General features: G+C 39.6%; 1 protein-coding gene across 2 annotated transcripts in view; it reads left to right on the top strand.

Annotated features, from left to right (window-relative positions):
• MTHFD2L (methylenetetrahydrofolate dehydrogenase (NADP+ dependent) 2 like) overlaps positions 1-17,719 on the top strand; it is a 146,687-nt gene that overhangs the window by 47,926 nt on the left and 81,042 nt on the right. The window contains exons 4-5 of one of the 2 annotated variants that reach the window (XM_025922385.2): positions 1,436-1,588; positions 2,777-2,884. In XM_025922385.2, the coding sequence (XP_025778170.1) occupies positions 1,436-1,588; positions 2,777-2,884 (261 nt within the window). The remainder of the gene's footprint in view (positions 1-1,435; positions 1,589-2,776; positions 2,885-17,719) is intronic. The other variant, XM_086704849.1, reaches the window with a different exon arrangement.

Here is a 17,719-nt window from a genome sequence, read left to right as displayed (position 1 = left end):
AAGGCAGTCCCTGAGCTGTTGTATTGTAATGTTATGGTTATAATTTGAGGACTTTTTTTTTTTCGTGGTATGATTTAATTACCTCATGATTGTAAATAGAGGTGAAACACAGAGTGAATAATACCAGTTTTCCTATTCATTTGGGTAGGATTTTAAGTGGCTAGCTTTTTGCACATATTCTATGGGTCAAAAATGTCTTACAACCATTGTGAAAAAATTGATGCTATTGAATCTCATGATCGTTTCTTCAGGTCATGGCTCCAAGGGAGAAACTTTAGGGGACTTTAAGTAGCAGTCAGTCAAAAACATGAAATCTATTTCCCTTACTCCTATAAGGAAAGAAAGTATTGGTTGTAAAATACCTGCTGCTTTTCTACATATGTTTAGGCACGTATTAGTTAACTTAGGAATAGTGTTGTATTTGGAGGCCTAGAAGAAACAGTGCATTCCTTGGGATACGTTAGGGTTATCAAATGTCTTGATTAGAAGGGATGCGGGGTCCCTTCTGATTTTAATTTTTTTAAATAATGTTTTAATGTTTATTTATTTTTGAGAGACAGAGAGGGATACAGAGAGAGAGGAAGTGGCAGAAAAAAAATGGAGACACAGAATCCAAAGCAGGCTCTAGGCAGTGAGTCGTCAGCACAGAGCCCTATGCGGGGCTTGAACCCAAGAGCTGTGAGATCATGACCTGAGCTGATGTCAGATTCTTAACTGACTGAGCTACCCAGGAGCCCCTGATTTTAATATTTACTTTTACTTCTTACTTTTCAAAATGAGATGATGATTGCCATCTTCTATCTCTTTTGCTTGGTTTATTACTCTTACTATGTTATTTTCCTTCCAAATGGAAAACCAAAATGGTATTTTGGATATCAGTGTGCTAGTTCTTCAGAGAAAGGAGGTGTGTGTGTGTGTGTGTGTGTGTGTGTGTGTGTGTGTGATTTGTTTTTTATTATGTCATTTGGGAGGAAATTAGGCATTCATTATGTTATGATTATTTTAGCACCAACAAGTCCTTTTAATCTGTAATGCTAGAAATATTTAATAGAGGCCTATTGTATAAGTGTCTTATATGGGGAAAACATAGATTTAAACCATACGTAGGTAAACTTATTGAGGCAGAGACTTAGGGCCTGTTTCCGGATCTCATTGGCATTGTTTTAAAATAAAACTTGTGAAATACCAGTTTTTTCCCCTTCACCAGGCCAGCCACTTCTGGCCCTGTAATCGCATACACTCTTATGATTGGTTAATTATAAGCACCAGTCAAAAGCATTTTGACTTACTGTTTTGGTGGAAAGAAAAAGGAATTGAGTAAGAATTTTACACCTTTCCTGATACCGAATCATAATATAGGTCTTCAGATTTCATTTTCCAGACCTCCAAATAACTGACCATTTTAAAATTAAGACCGATTTTATTTGCTTTTCAGACCACGTGGATGAGCGAACAGTATGCAATGGAATTGCCCCTGAAAAAGATGTAGATGGATTTCATATTATCAATATTGGAAGACTGTGCCTTGACCAGAATTCTCTCATACCGGCCACTGCCAGTGCTGTTTGGGAAATAATCAAAAGAACAGGTTGGTAATTTGTGGTCTGCAGGATGGGGGTGCTGAATGCCAAACTGAACACATGTACATTGCCTTGCTGGAAACATCTCCATCCTACTGAGTAAAAGAAAATGATCAGCTATAAAACTTCGGTGTAGAGAAACTTATAAAGTGACAAAAGTAAAAAAAAAAACAAATCTAAAATAAATAAAATGAGAGATATGTGTCAGGTTATAGGTAACTGTTGTTGCCCCTTTTGGGCATGAATTTTTCAACTAGTAGGTTCGTCTCCCTGCTTTTAAATTGTAAACTTAATGTATTTTGGTGGACACTTTCCAAAATGAGTTCTGTGTGTCCTTACTTTTAGAAACAAAATTTGATGAACATATATGAGCCATCTCTAATGCCCTACGTTTTTACTATAGACATTTACATTTGATTTGTGCTCTAAATACAGTGATACTCTCTTGGGCCCTTGAGGTGTATAGAGATATTTACCGCTATGTTAAGCAAGACCAAATTGCCCTTATGTTTGTAATTGCCCCACCTCCATCGCTGTCCCTTCCATTTCTGACAGCATCTTCTCCTTTCTAACCTACTATTTAACCTGAAAATTTCCAAGAGAAAGCAGATCCTAGAACCACCCTCTTAGGACATTAGTACTTGTGAAAACTTTAATTCCAACTGCTTCATTGTACTTATGAAGAAACCAACCCCAAGGAGGTAGAGTGCATTGTATCTGCAGGTTGTATCTTTCATCCTTTCCGGGTCCCTGAAAGTTCAGCAGCTCTCTAGGGGGTAAAGTGCATGAACTTTGTAAAAAATATGCTTTTTCCCACCTCATTTTGTTCCAGATTCACTGAAAGTCTGATTGCCAGTTAAGCTTGCCATTGTCGTACTTTGCTTACTTCATAATTAGTAGTTAATATAGAGTAAGTCTTTGCATGTCTAAATCTTCACATGAATCTGTGTTTAAAAGTAATTTAATGGCAACTTGAAAATGTAGTTTTTTAATGAGGGCAATTACAGAGGAAGTGACAAATCCGAGAGGCATAAAAAGAATATTTATAAATAATGAATGTGGGCGCATTATAGACAAGCCACACAGTAATTCAAATTTAATTAGAAGTTTTTAAAGAATGTTTCAGTTGGCTGTTCACATGTTTAATTTGCTTCTTGTTGTTGATTCTTCATTTAAATCAAACTCTGTGTTTTAAGGGATTGAAACATTTGGGAAAAATGTGGTTGTAGCTGGAAGATCCAAGAATGTAGGGATGCCCATTGCCATGCTTTTACACACTGATGGAGAGCACGAACGGCCAGGAGGTAGGTAGGACCTTGGAGATTCTGTGTACTCTTATAATTTTCTTCATTCTTAAAATCATCAAGTAAGGATGTTTGAAAATGTGATTTGGCATATTTGTGGATTTATGCAGATAAAATCTCCCCTTATTCTTCATCCAGTGACATGAGCACCTTGAAAGTGAATAAAAGGATTGCTAGACATATATGGCCCCTTTGTTCCTATTACTACTATTATTTTGGCCTTATATACTTTCTTTAAATAATTGATAATATAAACATTAAGAAAAGTGGAAAGCCACTAAATACATAACAATCACATGCTGATAGCCTTCTGCTGCCTCACGCGTGTGCGTGCACACACACACACACACACACACACACACACACACACACACAGTCTGCATCTTTAGGGTTCAATGTACAAATATATAGATTATTTCTCATTGTTAACCTTGGTGAATTCCACTTTCTTGACCTTAAATTTTTTTTTTTTAATTTTTTTTTTCAACATTTATTTATTTTTGGGACAGAGAGAGACAGAGCATGAACGGGGGAGGGGCAGAGAGAGAGGGAGACACAGAATCGGAAACAGGCTCCAGGCTCGGAGCCATCCGCCCAGAGCCTGACGCGGGGCTCGAACTCACGGACCACGAGATCGTGACCTGGCTGAAGTCGGACGCTTAACCGACTGCGCCACCCAGGCGCCCCGACTTGACCTTAAATTTTTAAAGATTTCTTTTATGATCTTTGTTGTCATAAGGCATATGAAATAATTTTTTAAGCCACAATGCCCTATGGAAAAAGAAGCCCAGTGATATTGCATCATTTATCTAAAATAATGATTGATGAGACTTTTGAATATTACTTTTCCTTCCTGGGCCTAAGCATTTAAATATCGCCACAAATCAAAATGGGTATCGGGATCATAGTAAATTAGGGCCTGATAATGACTCCAGGTAAGTTTAAAACCCTTGGTTTCAAGAAACTCTTGGAAAGGCCAAATCTAGTAGTGTGAACATCATTTTTGTGGTGAACGCCTACAATTCTAGTGTTACTATTCACTTGTAACTTAATCTGCTAGTGCTTATCCATCTGTCTCTTAGGTATAATAAAGATATTGATTCATATTGGCCTTTATGCAATTGTTTCTAGGTTAAACAAGGTAAACCAACCAGAAGTTTTTACCTGGGTATACCATTTTTGTTGGAAAATTTTGAGTCTGTGTCGATACATGGAGTTTTTTTCTTCCTTTTCACCACTTTATTTTCCAATCTCATCAATAACATAACAATCAGCGTTATGTTTTTCCACGACTCGTATGGTACTTTCTAATAAACTGTCTTATTTCGTTCTCAGTAATTTTGGCATATATTAATAGTATTTGCATTTTGCAGCTAAAAGAAATGAGCTTTAGAGACTTCAGGTGACCTGCCCAAGGCCACTCAAGAAGTAGTGAATCCGGAGCAGGGAGCTGGGAGCTGGGTGCTGTCCGGGTTTGAGAGGATGTACTTGGAGTCAGATCCCTCTCCTGCCATATGCTCTGTATCGTTGGACGAGACATGTAATCCATGCAAGTCTCCACTTTTCACATCTGTAAAGTGCAAATAATATTAATATCTCTTTCACTGGGTCATTGTGAATTTTAGATGAGGTAAGAATGGAAAGCTCTAATTACATTGCCTGACACAATAAGTTAAGTAAGATCTTGCTTGGTCCATGTGGACTGTGGCTATTACTATTTCCGTTATGTGCTTAATTTAATAATCTGTGACCATACTAACTATAGAGTTTAGAGTAATATGATCCAAGGTTAATGTATTTTTCACCTTCATTTGAAATTTTATTGTATTTTTCTGGTGGGATTTATGTTTGCCTTTTGTTTTTGGATCAAATCTAGTCTTTGTTGTACTAATCTGTATAAACATAGAATTTATAAAGTCTATAAAGTATTTGATTAGAAACATGACATCATAATACTCCAAATCATATAGTTCATTGCATTTTTTCTCTTAGATGTCAATATATTACATGCTGCTTTCTGGATAAATTTCCATTTTGAATTACTTATTTGTCTATAAAATTAAGTCTATGAAAATCAATTTATCCCTTCTTTATGCAATTTTAAATTGGACATCAGTATGTCCTAGTACATACTAACTTCATAAATATTTTATACTTTGTGTTTTAAAATATTCTCACTTGAATGCATGTTAAAAATTGAATAAAAGTGGAATTGGTTATAATACCGGTTACTTACAAGCCAGGTAGTTAAATTTACATTTCTCATAGCAGCACCTAAGTGCCGTTATAATTACAGTATCCAAAAAGTAATAAATTGTATTAAAAATGACGTTGGGCAGTTTGCAACATGGGTGTTGTTTAATCTCATGCATATTTAATAGGAGTATGGTGACATATATGATTAATATAATGAATTGTTGAGAGCTGCTTACTGAAGATTTGGAGTCTGTGGGAAAGTTAATATTTCAAACGTCCCTGTCTGTTAGAGCAGTAATTATGTGCGGTGACTACAAGTGCATTGTTAGCTAATGGAGATAATGAAGGGGGATTAACTCGGCAAATTCATATCTATAGAGCTGTTCTGATGACACTCACAGTGTTGAGCATTCAGCTCACACTGTATTTCTTTGCCAGAAGAGATTCAGAACCCTAATGATTCATTTGTGTCTTAAAGCCAGCGATAATTGTCCTGGAAGAAAAATGGCCATACTGTAATTTAACTTGATTAATATGTGTCTACTCTTGGCTAGCTTTCAGTCTTGATCATGTGGGACATAAATCCCAGCTGTTTGGTGAGAAAAAACTTCTTTGAATTCCTCAAGGGCTTGGAATATTTAGACGGAGAATGGCTTGGAATATTTAGACGGAGAACGCGCTACAATCTTGGGGTAAAGGGTAGTGTTGATGCTCAACACAGCAGGATGCTGCAGGGACATTACCTTCTGCTGAGGACCTGTTATCACAGAGGACATGGCATCTGAGGTGCTCTGTAGTTTATAGAGAGTGGGTGAGAGATGGTTCCTGTCCTTCAGGATCTTATAGTCTTGGTACTAACAGGGGGTGTAGATACAGAGGTGCATGATACACAAGTTGTTTTAAATTGTAAATATTCAATGGCACAAAATAAAATTTGGCATCTCTAAGCAAACATTCCATTTGCTTAGGAAAGCCTATGGTTAATTGAAGGGGCATAAAGGTACTGACAATGGACAATCTCTTCTCAGGAACTCCACTACTTATAAGGATGCTTAAGTGCCATTGCGACCGCCTGTAGGTCACTGCGTGTTCTTTTAACTTCTTTGTGCGTAGTAACCTACCCCGTTTCACCTTCTTTCAGAATGAAAACTGATTACCATTGGTCTCAACCCAGCGTCTTGATTTTTAGCTTTACGGTGAGGAAGTGAGAGAGAAGTTCTTCAGTTCTGCTAAAACAGAAACTCCTTCAAGATAACAAAGCACCCTAGTGACCAGGTGTTAAGATGATTAACTTGTCGCCAAAAGAATGCAGAACTGGATTTTATTTCAACATTTTTTAGGGTAAATTTCTTTCTGCATATTTTCAATTCTTATGTAGGACATCTCATCCAAACAGATCCCCCCAAATGCCCACAGCATGGGCTCACATGCTTCTCCTTTAACTGAAAGGTTGTGGTGTCACTTCAGTGCCTGCATTGGTGCAGGGACCTTTTCAAAGAGCATTTCGAAAGAATCAGCCCTGCTTAGAGTCCTGTGGGCCCAGAGATCTTCTTGATTTCATTCAGGCAATACGCATTCAGTTCTCAATTCTCTGTGAAACGCTGTGGGGAACAGTGGTAGAAAAGACTTAGTTCTCTGGTTTCTGGAAGATGACAGTTTGCATCCTTAGGGCTCCTCTTCCAAAAGAAAACTGTGTTTTCTCAAAGCACTGCTTCCGCATTGGTGTTCAGTGTTTGAATTCACGTCGTCCTTGTGCTGCAACTTTCCGTGCCTCGGGTATAATTGTCATGCAAGGCGCCTCCTACCTGAGTAGAAAACCACAAGACCTTTTGCCAAGAGAATGCCCTTCCTTTGGGAAGATTGGCTCTCGTTGTGAGAATGAACATTTTTGCCAGACTGGGAGCGTTATCTCTCACATACAGGAGTGCTTTCAGGCAGTAATACAGGAGTGGATGTTCCAGGTGGTGCAGCCGGAACATACTATGAGTGGTATGCGTCATTAAGCTCAGTCCAGTGCCAGGTTGGGCCAGGCACTCCCGGGTTTCAAAGAGAAGAGCCAAACAGGAACACCTAGGAATGCAGGAGTCATACAAAGGATCACACCGCAAAGAGTGAGACTCTAAGTCTTGTCAGCAGCAGAGTAGAGCAAGGTGCTCCCTATCTCTGTGGAATGAACTATTGTCAAACTGGGGCAGGGAGAATGGCAGGCATTTCGGTCTCTGTTCCTCCCGTCCCACTACCCCTGAGTTAGAAACACCCATGGTAAGCTATTGGAGATATACTATGTCTTGTGCTGCCTCTGTGTTGTTTAGGCTTGACTGAATTCCAGCATTGTGCTTGCACAGTGGAAAGCCATAGAAAAAAAGATGCTTCTTCTAGTCTCCTTTCCTTCTTTTTTTAAAAAGTTTGTTTATTTTTGGAGAGAGAGAGAAACAGAGAGAGTGAGTGTGAGGGGTGAGGAGCAGAGAGAGAGGGGGGGGAGAGAGGATCCCAAGCAGGCCACATTGTCAGCCCAGAGGTTGATGTGGGGCTCAGTCTTGTGAACTGTGAAATCATGACCTGAGCCGAAATCAGGAGTCGACGCCTCATCCACTGAGCCACCCAGGTAACCCCTAGTCTCCTTTTCTAAGCTGAATAATGAGAGTACTGTTTCATTTTTAATATCTCCTTAACTCAGCCAGCTCTTATATGGAAAGCACTGTATTTAGAAAATATCATGTGTTCTTTTTTTGTTTTGTTTTGTTTTAGCGTTTATTTATATTTGAGAGACAGAGGGAGACAGAGCGTGAGCAGGGGAGGGGCACAGAGAGAGAGACACACACAGAGAATCCAAAGTAGGCTTGGGCTCTGAGCTGTCAGTGCAGAGCCCTACGTGGGGCTCAAAGTCACGCTTAACCGACTGAGCCACCCAGGCGCGCCTGGAAAATATCATGTATTCTTATATCGGACAGTTGGGACAGTTACACTCTTGCAACTAACATTAAACATTATTTAAAATGTAAAGTGGCATCCCAAACTTTCTCTTTCCCTTTCATTTTCTCTCTTTCCCCATGACTTCAGAGTACGAGACATTTGTTTTATTGCCAGAAGAAAGCGTCCCTTTTCTAATGTCTGTAAGCCTGATTGTTCAGTCACTCGTAAGGCTATTGTGGTCTGTTCCACACTGCCTGTCAAGCCACTCCTCCTGTCGGTGTCTTCCTGGCACCTGATGCTGAAGTTCCAGAGAACTACATGCTGGTCCCCAAACATGCCATCTCTTCCATGCCTCCTTGCCCTCATATCACCTGTTCCCTCTGTAGAGAACGCTGTTTCCCGCCACTCACCTGCTTTCCTGCCCCCCCCCCCCACCTTACAAGATGCAGCCCAAATCTGACTGTATGCATGTTGTATATGCTGCCATCACATACTATTCCTCTTGCATGTTGATCATCTACTTATTCTCCTTTCCTACACACGCATAGTAAACATGAACTTCTTTTTTGTTTGACGTTTATTTTATTATTTTTTTTTTGAGAGAGAGAATGAGAGAGAGAGAGAGAGAGAGAGAGACCACGTTCAAGAAGAGGAGGGGCAGAGAGAGAGAGAGAGAGAGAGAGAGACGATCCCAAGCAGCCTCTGCGTTGTCCGCACGGAGCCCGACATGGAGCTCCATCTCACAAACTGTGAGATCATGACCTGCATTGAAATCACGAGTCAGACGCTTAACGCACTGAACCACCCGGGTGGCCTGGGAAACATGAACTTCTTAATGACAAATATTTGTCTCTGGCTTTTTGTAGCTCTGAAATTTAGCACAGGGCTTGGCATATAATAAGGCAACTGGGCAGTCCACCAAGAAAAGTTTATTTAGTGTTTCCTGTGTGTCAAGTGCTGTGCTAATATTGTAGACAATAAAATTACAGGCTAGGAATTTAAAATAAAACATTGTTGTTTACTGAAAAAGAAAATCCCTGTATATTGGGAAGGAAGAGGTAGGAGAGAGAAGTGGATAGGTGCTTACCACACCTGAATTCCTTCATATTTTAAAATTACAGGAGTTTAGGGGTGCCTGGGTGGCTCAGTTGGTTAAGCGTCCGACTTCGGCTCAGGTCATGATCTCACAGTTCTAGATTCAAGCCTCAGATCAGGCTCTGTGCCGACAGCTCAGAGCCTGGAGCCTGCTTCCGATTCTGTGTCTCCCTCTCTCTCTGCCCCTCCCCCATTTACACTCTGTCTCACTCTTTCTCTCAAAAATGAATAAGCATTAAAAAAAAAAACAATTAAAAAAATAAAATTAGAGGAGTTTATATGAAAATATAATTTAAGACGCTCTTCCCCCCCAAGAATCAGATCATAGCGGGAAGAGTCAGGGGAAAGAGACAGATCTCCTGTCACTGGAAGGGAGGAGAGGATATTGCTGACAGCATTAATTGAAAGAGGTCACAGTGTTTTTCCAGGGAAAACATTTAGGATGTATCATTTTCTTTAGACCAACTTTCCCCCTGCCTCAGGCTACTGACAGATACTGCCTCTTCTTATAGAGGAGCTGGTTTCTTTGTTACTAAGTGTGGGGAATAAGAAGGCGATTAAACCAGCTCTTGATCTGTCCTCTTGAACTTACCATCTGGTAAGAAAGACAACCATGAAACAGTTAGGTATGATGACTAATCACTATAATTGTGCAAAGTGCTGCAAAAGAGAGGTAGAGCTTTCTATAATGAAAAATTTGGCTGTAGGAAGGAGTGAATGATTTCTAATTATATTTCTAATTGTGTGAATTTGATACCCTTTTATTGTCTACCCTCCTGTTACGGTTCTTCCCTTCAGACAAAAAAAATCCCACCTAAGAGGCAAAACCAAAAATATCTTCTACTTGAAATCATTAAAAATTTGTAAAATGTGGAAGAAAAAACTTCATTCTCTTCAAAATAAATAATTCATACCATGAATATAAATGATGCTTTGGTGATTAAAAAAAAATAAAGTCAATGCCAAGAGGGTCCTCGTACAAAGGTACTAAATATCCTTAAAAGAGTGTCGGCTCTATTCTGTTTGATCAGTAAATATCTCTGAAGTTTCTCCAATTTTTTGTTCTTATAATATGTTGCTCTTCTTATTCTGAGGTCTTCTTCTATTTCCCATCGTGAACGTTTCTTCAGGCTCTCTGGACTTTCCAGCACTGCTTCTCTTTGCTCCCTCCCTCCTTATTCTGATTTAACCCCTTACCTATCATCCTTCAGCCTTGCAGATAGGAGTGCTCCCTCCTCCTCACGTATATACAGCTCAACTGAGATGTAGCCTCTTGATCAGGCTTCTCTGATAGCCTCTCCTACTGTCTCACACACCCCACTGTGGAGAATCTGAAGAACTCTTCCTTCACATCATTTATCAGTTTGTGATAAGCATTTCTTCGCGTCAATATTTGATTAATGTTCACCACACTCACTGGACTGTTGACCCCACCAGAGCAAAGACCACATCTGTGTATCTTCCCATTTTATCTCCAGCACCTAACCCAATGGCTGCCTAGAAAGTCTTTGTTCAACAAATGAATGGATAAATTTACTTTATTTGTAGACCAAGAGTCATGAAAGGTTTGTCTTTGCTTTTGTGTTTGTTTCTGTTTTTATTTTACAGTGCAATATTGGTTTCAGGAGTAGAATTCACGGATTCATCACTTACATATAACACCCAGTGCCCATCACAACAAGTGCCCTCGTTAATACCCAACACCCATGTAGCCCATCTCCCACCAACCTCCCCTCATCAACCTCAGTTTGTTCTCTATTTGTCTTAAGAGACAAGTTGAGTCTCTTGTGGTTTGTTTCCCTCTTTTCTCTACCCCCCCCCCGCCCCTTCCCATATGTTCATCTGTTCTGTTTCTTAAATTCCACAAATGAGTGAAATCATATGGTATTTGTCTCTGACTATTTCGCTTAGCATAATACATTCTAGCTCCATCCACGTTGTTGCACATGACAAGATTTCATTCTTTTTGATGGCTGATTAATATTTCATTGTATGGATGGATGGATGGATAGATAGATAGATAGATAGATAGATAGATAGATACAAATCTTTATCCATTCATTAGTTGGTGGATATTTAGGGTCTTTCCATAGTTTGGCTATTGTTGATATTGCTGCTATAAACATTGGGGTACATGTATCCCTTTGAATCTGTATTTTTGTTTTCTTTGGGTAAATACCTAATGCAATTGCTGGATCATAGGGCATTTCTATTTTTAGTTTTTTGAGGAACTTACATACTGTTCTCCAGAGTGGCTGCACTAGTCTGTAGTCCCACCAGTGATGCAAGAGGGTTCCCCTTTCTCTGCATCCTCTCCAACACCTGTTTGTTTCTTGTGTTATTAATTTTAACCATTCTGACAGGTGTGATGTGTATCTCATCGTGGTTTTGATTTGTAATGAAAGACTTTTTTAAAAATGTTTATTTATTTATTTTGAGAGAGAGAGAGAGAGAGACAGAGAGAGCATGCACATGAGCCGGGGAGGGGCAGAGAGAGAGAGAGTCCCAAGCAGGCTCCTCACTGTCAGTGCAGAGCCCGACAGGGGACTTGATCCCATGAACCATGAGATCACGACCTGAGCCAAAATCCAGAGTTGGATGCTTAACGGACTGAGCCAGCCAGGCACCTCTGTAATGAAAATTTTAATACAACTATTAATAAAACGTATTCTTAGAAACACTGATGCACTGCAAAATCTTAAATGGGTTTGATTCTTTTCTTAGACAAGAGGAGTTAGTTGGTCAAATAAATTTGGGAAATCTGGATTAAACAAAATCAAACATCTAACTTGACTGTGATATTTCTTGGAGACTTTAATGTAGTAATATAGCATAGCATAGCCTTTAACATAGTGAGCACTGTGAATCTTTGAGAAGGTAATCATATTTAGTATTTCACTCTGGAAGTTGTTTTTTTTTTCCCTAACAAAGTATGTATATTTATATCTATATTTTTGCTATATTCATATTAGTATACCCCCAGAGGTCTAGCCTTTTTCCACAGAGAGGAAGAATAGAAAGGACAGTAAGCAGCACATTGTTCTTTGACATGTCTGCATTTTTCACTCTCAAATGCAGACAGAAACCTTGGGAATACTTAGTGTTTGAATATGCTCTTTCAAGCATGTTTGCAGAATCCTGCAATTGTAGTAAGATCCCTGAGTTTGTTTTCAACTGTTGATCTTGAAGAGCACAATATAAATGCAAAACTTACATAAAGCTGTAACAAACAGATCCTCCCCTACCAACACACACACATCCCTTCTAGCCAAAGCAACTAGAAAGGAAAAGCAATACTTTGACTCATGCTAACACCCTTGTCTCATGGCTGAGCTGGCCAGCTCATTTTGGCTAGGAATTGAAAGGGTCTGATTGCCTTAGTTAGCTTTGCGTAGTTTAAAATCTGTTTCACAGTCAGAAATGCTACTATCAATCATGACTTGACAATTTGGTACCATGGGAAATTTGGCCACCTGGGGAACTGATTCATGTAGATGACTCAAAACATTTCATCCCTACTCATAAGAAAGTAATCCTAGAAATGTAAGGCTTCAAAGCCATTTATCTTCATTTATGACTGCCATGTTGTTCACACCATAGCTGCAGTCTTGATTGATGAAGATTGACTCTCGGAGCAGGAAAACCTATTGTTAATGAGCATTGACTCTTTGGTCATTTTGCCTGACTGCACATTATGTTCGTGCATGTCCCTTATCTCACATGTATATACAGTTTTTGGGAGAGTTAAATGAGCTAATACCTATAAAGAGTTTACTATTCATACATTCTAAGTGTTGAGTACATGTTAGCTTATTCTAAAGAGTATTTAAGGTGGGTCACAGCAATGTATAAAACACAATGCAAATGAGAAATAGTTAAGAAAAGGAGGAAGCAAGGCCTAGAACTAAAACAGAGCCAAGAATAAAGCTATTAAAAATAGGCATATCGGGGTCCCTGGGTGGCTCAGTCAGTTGAGCATCTGACTTTGGTTCAGGTCATGATTTTACAGTCCTTGGGTTCAAGTTCTACATCAGGCTCTGCACCGACAGCTCGAAGCCTGGAGCTTCCTTCTAGTTCTGTGTCTCCCTCTCTCTCTCCCCCTCCCCTCCTCTCTCTCTCTCTCTCTCTCTCTCTCTCTCTCTCTCTCTCTCCCTCTCAAAAAAAAAAAGAAGAAACACTTTTAAAAAATTTTAAAAATAGGCATATCATTAAATCTTCATGGATATACTACCACTGCCAAGCACACTGCTTTTCGTATACTAGTGCTGAATATATGTTTGGTGAATTTATTTGAGCCTAAACTATACTTTCTATGATTGGGTCACAAATTTCATCTTGAGAGCTCTTTAGCAGGAAAAAAAAAAAAAAAAAAAAAGAGAGAGACTACTTACCCAATTAAATGGCTTTAGGATTAAAAATAAATACATGCTCAGGATAAAGAAAACATTTTCTGATATTAAGACTGAAAAATAATTTCTCCTGAGGGGTCTGATACGCAGGAAACTATACAATGAACTGAGTAATATTCATAACATGCTTTCTAATTTCAGGAAATGGCCACATCTAATAGATCTATTTCTTTCATTGTTTAAGCATAAAGCCACCATTGGCATGTGTATCTTTTATTTCACTAGACACGTCTTTTCATTCTCTGTTTATGGGTCATTCTGTTCTTCCCAATTTCTAAACCAGTGGTTCTCAACCTTAGCTGCCCACTAGAATTATCTAGGGACTTTAAAAAATATAGCTGCCTGAGCCCAACACAGAACAATTAAATCAGAATCTTTCGAGTTGGACCAGAGTATCAGTATTTTTTAGAAAGCCCCATAGGAGATTCTAATGTAGTCAGGATTGAGGAGAACTGCTCAAAACATTGGAATAAACTCGGGGTTCACGTCTTGTTCCAGAGCCATTTCTAGGTCATCCTTTCTAGTCCCAGTGCTTTAAATACCATCAGTATTTCCCATGTTTCTAGACCCATGTAACCACTGTCTACTTGACATGTCAGCCCACTTGGATGACCAGTAGGCATCTCAAATGTACCATATACAGATCTTCAATCTTAATTTTACTCCTTATAATCTGTCCTGTTTTAGGAAGTGGCACTGTTACGCAACCTAGTTGCTTAGGCCACCCTTGACCTCTGTCTCTCACACCTTGTGTCTTATCCATTAGCAGTCTGTATAAAATATACCCATGATCACCTCCACCAAAAAGATCCTAGTGGAGACAGCCATTATCTTTCACTTGGAGCACTACTAAACTTACAAACTAGTTTCTCTGCATTCACCCTTGTCCTATCTCCCATACGTAGTCTATATTTCACACGGTCGTTCTGAATCACCCATGGGTGCCCATAACATTCAGAAACACATAACATCAGAATAAAATCCAAATTCCTTGAAACAATACTCAAGACCTTACAGGACCTGACCTGGGCTGCATCTTTTTACTCAGTTCCTACCATTCTAACCCTCTGTCACTGCCCTCCAGCCGTGGCTGCCCTTTGTTTCCTTAGAACACATCATACATGCTCTTGTATCTGGGTCTTTGACTTGGTTTTCCTTTTTCCTGGAATGCTCTTTTTTGAAGCTATTTACAATAAATTATTTTTCTAACTTGCCTTCGAGTTTCTGCCCAAATGTTATCTCCTAAGGCCGTCCCTCACTACCTTATCAAAATAGCACTCATGCTATTATTCTGTACTCACTCTGCATTTCTTTCTTCATGACATTTATTACTACATAGAATTTTATTATATGTGTGTTTTTCACTTATATATTGTCTTTGTTGAACAGATGAGTCCGTGACTTCAGTTCAATAATTTTTGGCCGAATCCAGGGGTAGATTTTTAAAAATCTCTAGAGACACTGGTTGTCAGGACTCAGTGAGTCTTCCCTAATACTTTCTCTCAAAGTTACTTTGAGATAGTTGTCTAAAAGGAGTGAGCTTGAAAGGGCATTTGACTAATTAAAAGTGAAGCCATATTCCTTAGTTGTCATCTGCCTAGTGGCCCAAGGTGTTTGGAAGGTAACAGAACGACTGATCAACAGCAAATCAGACCAAGCAGGTCTTGACCAGATACAAACACATTTAAAGCCTGGCCCATTTTAAGCATGAAAGGAAGGCTTAGATCTGAGTGCTCTGTAAGTATATCCGAAATTATTTAAGTGATTTAATCCAGAAAAGGCAGCTCAAGTTGAAATAGAAAACTTACAGTAAATGGAATGCAGGAGTCAAGAGAATGCAGTATTGTTTCCAGATCTGGGAAATGGGCCCCTTGATCATTTTACAAATGGTAAAAATTAAATTTTGTGATAGAGGCACATGTGTTTTCGGTCCTTAGCTGGTCTCTTACCAGTACTGCCGGTGCACACCAGGTAGGATCAGAAGGCAGAGTGTCATCGAAGATCCCTCCCTGGCTTCCTAAAAGAGGCAGGACAGTGGTCCAGAAATGCTGCTCTGCTGACTGAAGTGAAAATGTAGCAGTTGGCCAGCTCTGCTTTTACATCTGTGAACTCAGCAATGCTTTTTTATTCGTGCCCAGTGTAGATGGGGGCTCTAGAGTGACATGATTAAGAGCCGGGGCATTAGAGCTAGGCTAAACTAGTTTGAATTCTGACCCTTATATGGTTTGTATGAGCTTGGACAGACTATTGGACTTTGTGTGTGTCCTCAGTTTCCTCATTTGTAAAGTGCAAATAGCATTATTTTCTACCTTATAAAAAATACCCTCACAGTGTTTTGTGAAGACTGTATGATATGAAAATGTGTGATAACATGCGTAAGGTGTAAAACAATGATAGACATGTGGTAAATTCTCACATAAGGGCCATTTTGATCACATACATTTAGGTTCTGTCCATTTAGCTTCCACAGAGATTTTCCCTGTAAAGAGGTTTTTGTTTGTGTGTTTTATGCTACGAGATGGAATAGCAGTTTACAAGAGAATAAGAGACACACGTTCCAATCCAGAGTCTTTAGGCCTCTGGAGACCTTTGTCCAAAAACAGAACTCAGGCTTCTTTCTTGCTTTGGGTGCTGTTCTGGTGATGAATGCTGAGTTTTCCTGCCTGTAATGTCCTCAGTGATTGTTCCTTTAAACCAGACCATGGGGGCGCCTGGGTGGCTCAGTCGGTTGAGCGTCGACTTCAGCTCAGGTCATGATCTCACAGCTCATGAGTTTGAGCCCCGCGTCAGGCTCTGTGCTGACAGCTCAGAGCCTGGAGCCTGCTTCGGATTCTGTGTCTCCCTCTCTCTCTGCCCCTCCCCCACTCGCATTCTGTCTCTGTCTCTCTCAAAAATAAATAAACACTTAAAAAAAAAAAAAAAACAGACCATGGTATGAGTTATGCGGATGCATCGTCTGCGGATGCAGGTACAAGCAAGTATTTGAAGACTTGTCTCATGGAAAAGGAAGTTGAGACTTGTTCTGTGGTGCTGTCCGAGTTAGATCTAGAATCATGGTAGATCTTGCAAAAAGGTAGACCTCAGCTCTTGCGAGGAAGAAGTTTCTAACCATCTGGGCTAAATGACATGCTTTTCTTACATTCTTATAGAAAATAATTTACAGATGGGCAAGGATGGAGAAAGCATACAGAAACAAAATAAATTCCTACTCACATCAAAATCTGTCTTCTCTAAGAATTTGCGGTACTCCCCTATGCTGTTCTCAGCCAGAGTAGAGAGAGATGCTCTGTGCCAACATGTAACTTACAAACTTATAAACTCCTTTTAGCGTGGAACTTCCCCCGCTGTGTTCATATTCTGATTTACATATCTGTTTCTCATATGAAAGTGTGGAATCGTGTGTCTCCATTGTTTCACATAGCTCTGGGATTCTTTCTTGATCGTTGAATAAATGAAGGTAGGGAATGACCTAGAAATGTCCAACAAAAAGAAACTCCTCATTTTAAGTTGTTCTAAGCAAAAACTGCTACTCTATTATGAAGCATATTGTGCTGTTTGTTCTAGCTTCTTTTTAAATAGCAAATATTTTTATCCCTCAAATTGGCACTCTGGGTTAGTTGCCAGCAACTCTTCGCTACAATCTGCAATTTTGCATAAATTACAGTGTAATGATAGCCTAGAAAACTGCTCAGACAGCTCCCAGTAGACCATTCGTGACTGACTGTGGACTCTTGTATAGTAAAAAGCCTATCTTGCCCAGCAGTTAATTATTAAGTTCTAACAGAACTCTCAGATTCTAGGAGATAGGTTCTAAGTTTTTTTATTCTTGCTCTATCTTACAAACATGATGTAAAGCACTGGGCACCGAGAAGTTGCTTAAGACTCTGCTTATAAACGTTTTTATCTGGGTCCGTGTGATAGTTAGAAAAATTAGGCCCTCGCCCAGGCTGATAGCATGTGCACCGTAAGAGGATAAAACTGAGTGTGGGAAAAAGTCATCTGAGGGTCAGAGATATGCATCATTCTACAGAGTAGCTGCTCCGACTTGTCAGTACTGGCTACCCAGGGAAGAGTTGAGGAGTTAGAAAGGATTAGGTACAGCAAGCCAGAGGATTCTCGGGAGAAAAGTAATAGGGCACCAGAACTGAAAACAGGAACGACAAGAATTTTCACAGGTTAACTAGCATATCATGTGCCGGATAGGCAGCTCTCAGGAGCAGGG

Source organism: Puma concolor, chromosome B1, assembly GCF_028749965.1.
Source record: "Puma concolor isolate L17-30 chromosome B1, mPumCon1.1.hap2, whole genome shotgun sequence".
NCBI lineage: Eukaryota > Metazoa > Chordata > Mammalia > Carnivora > Felidae > Puma > Puma concolor.
The sequence above is the reverse complement of the archived record's forward strand: the minus strand, read 5'-3'. Positions and strand labels throughout refer to the sequence as shown.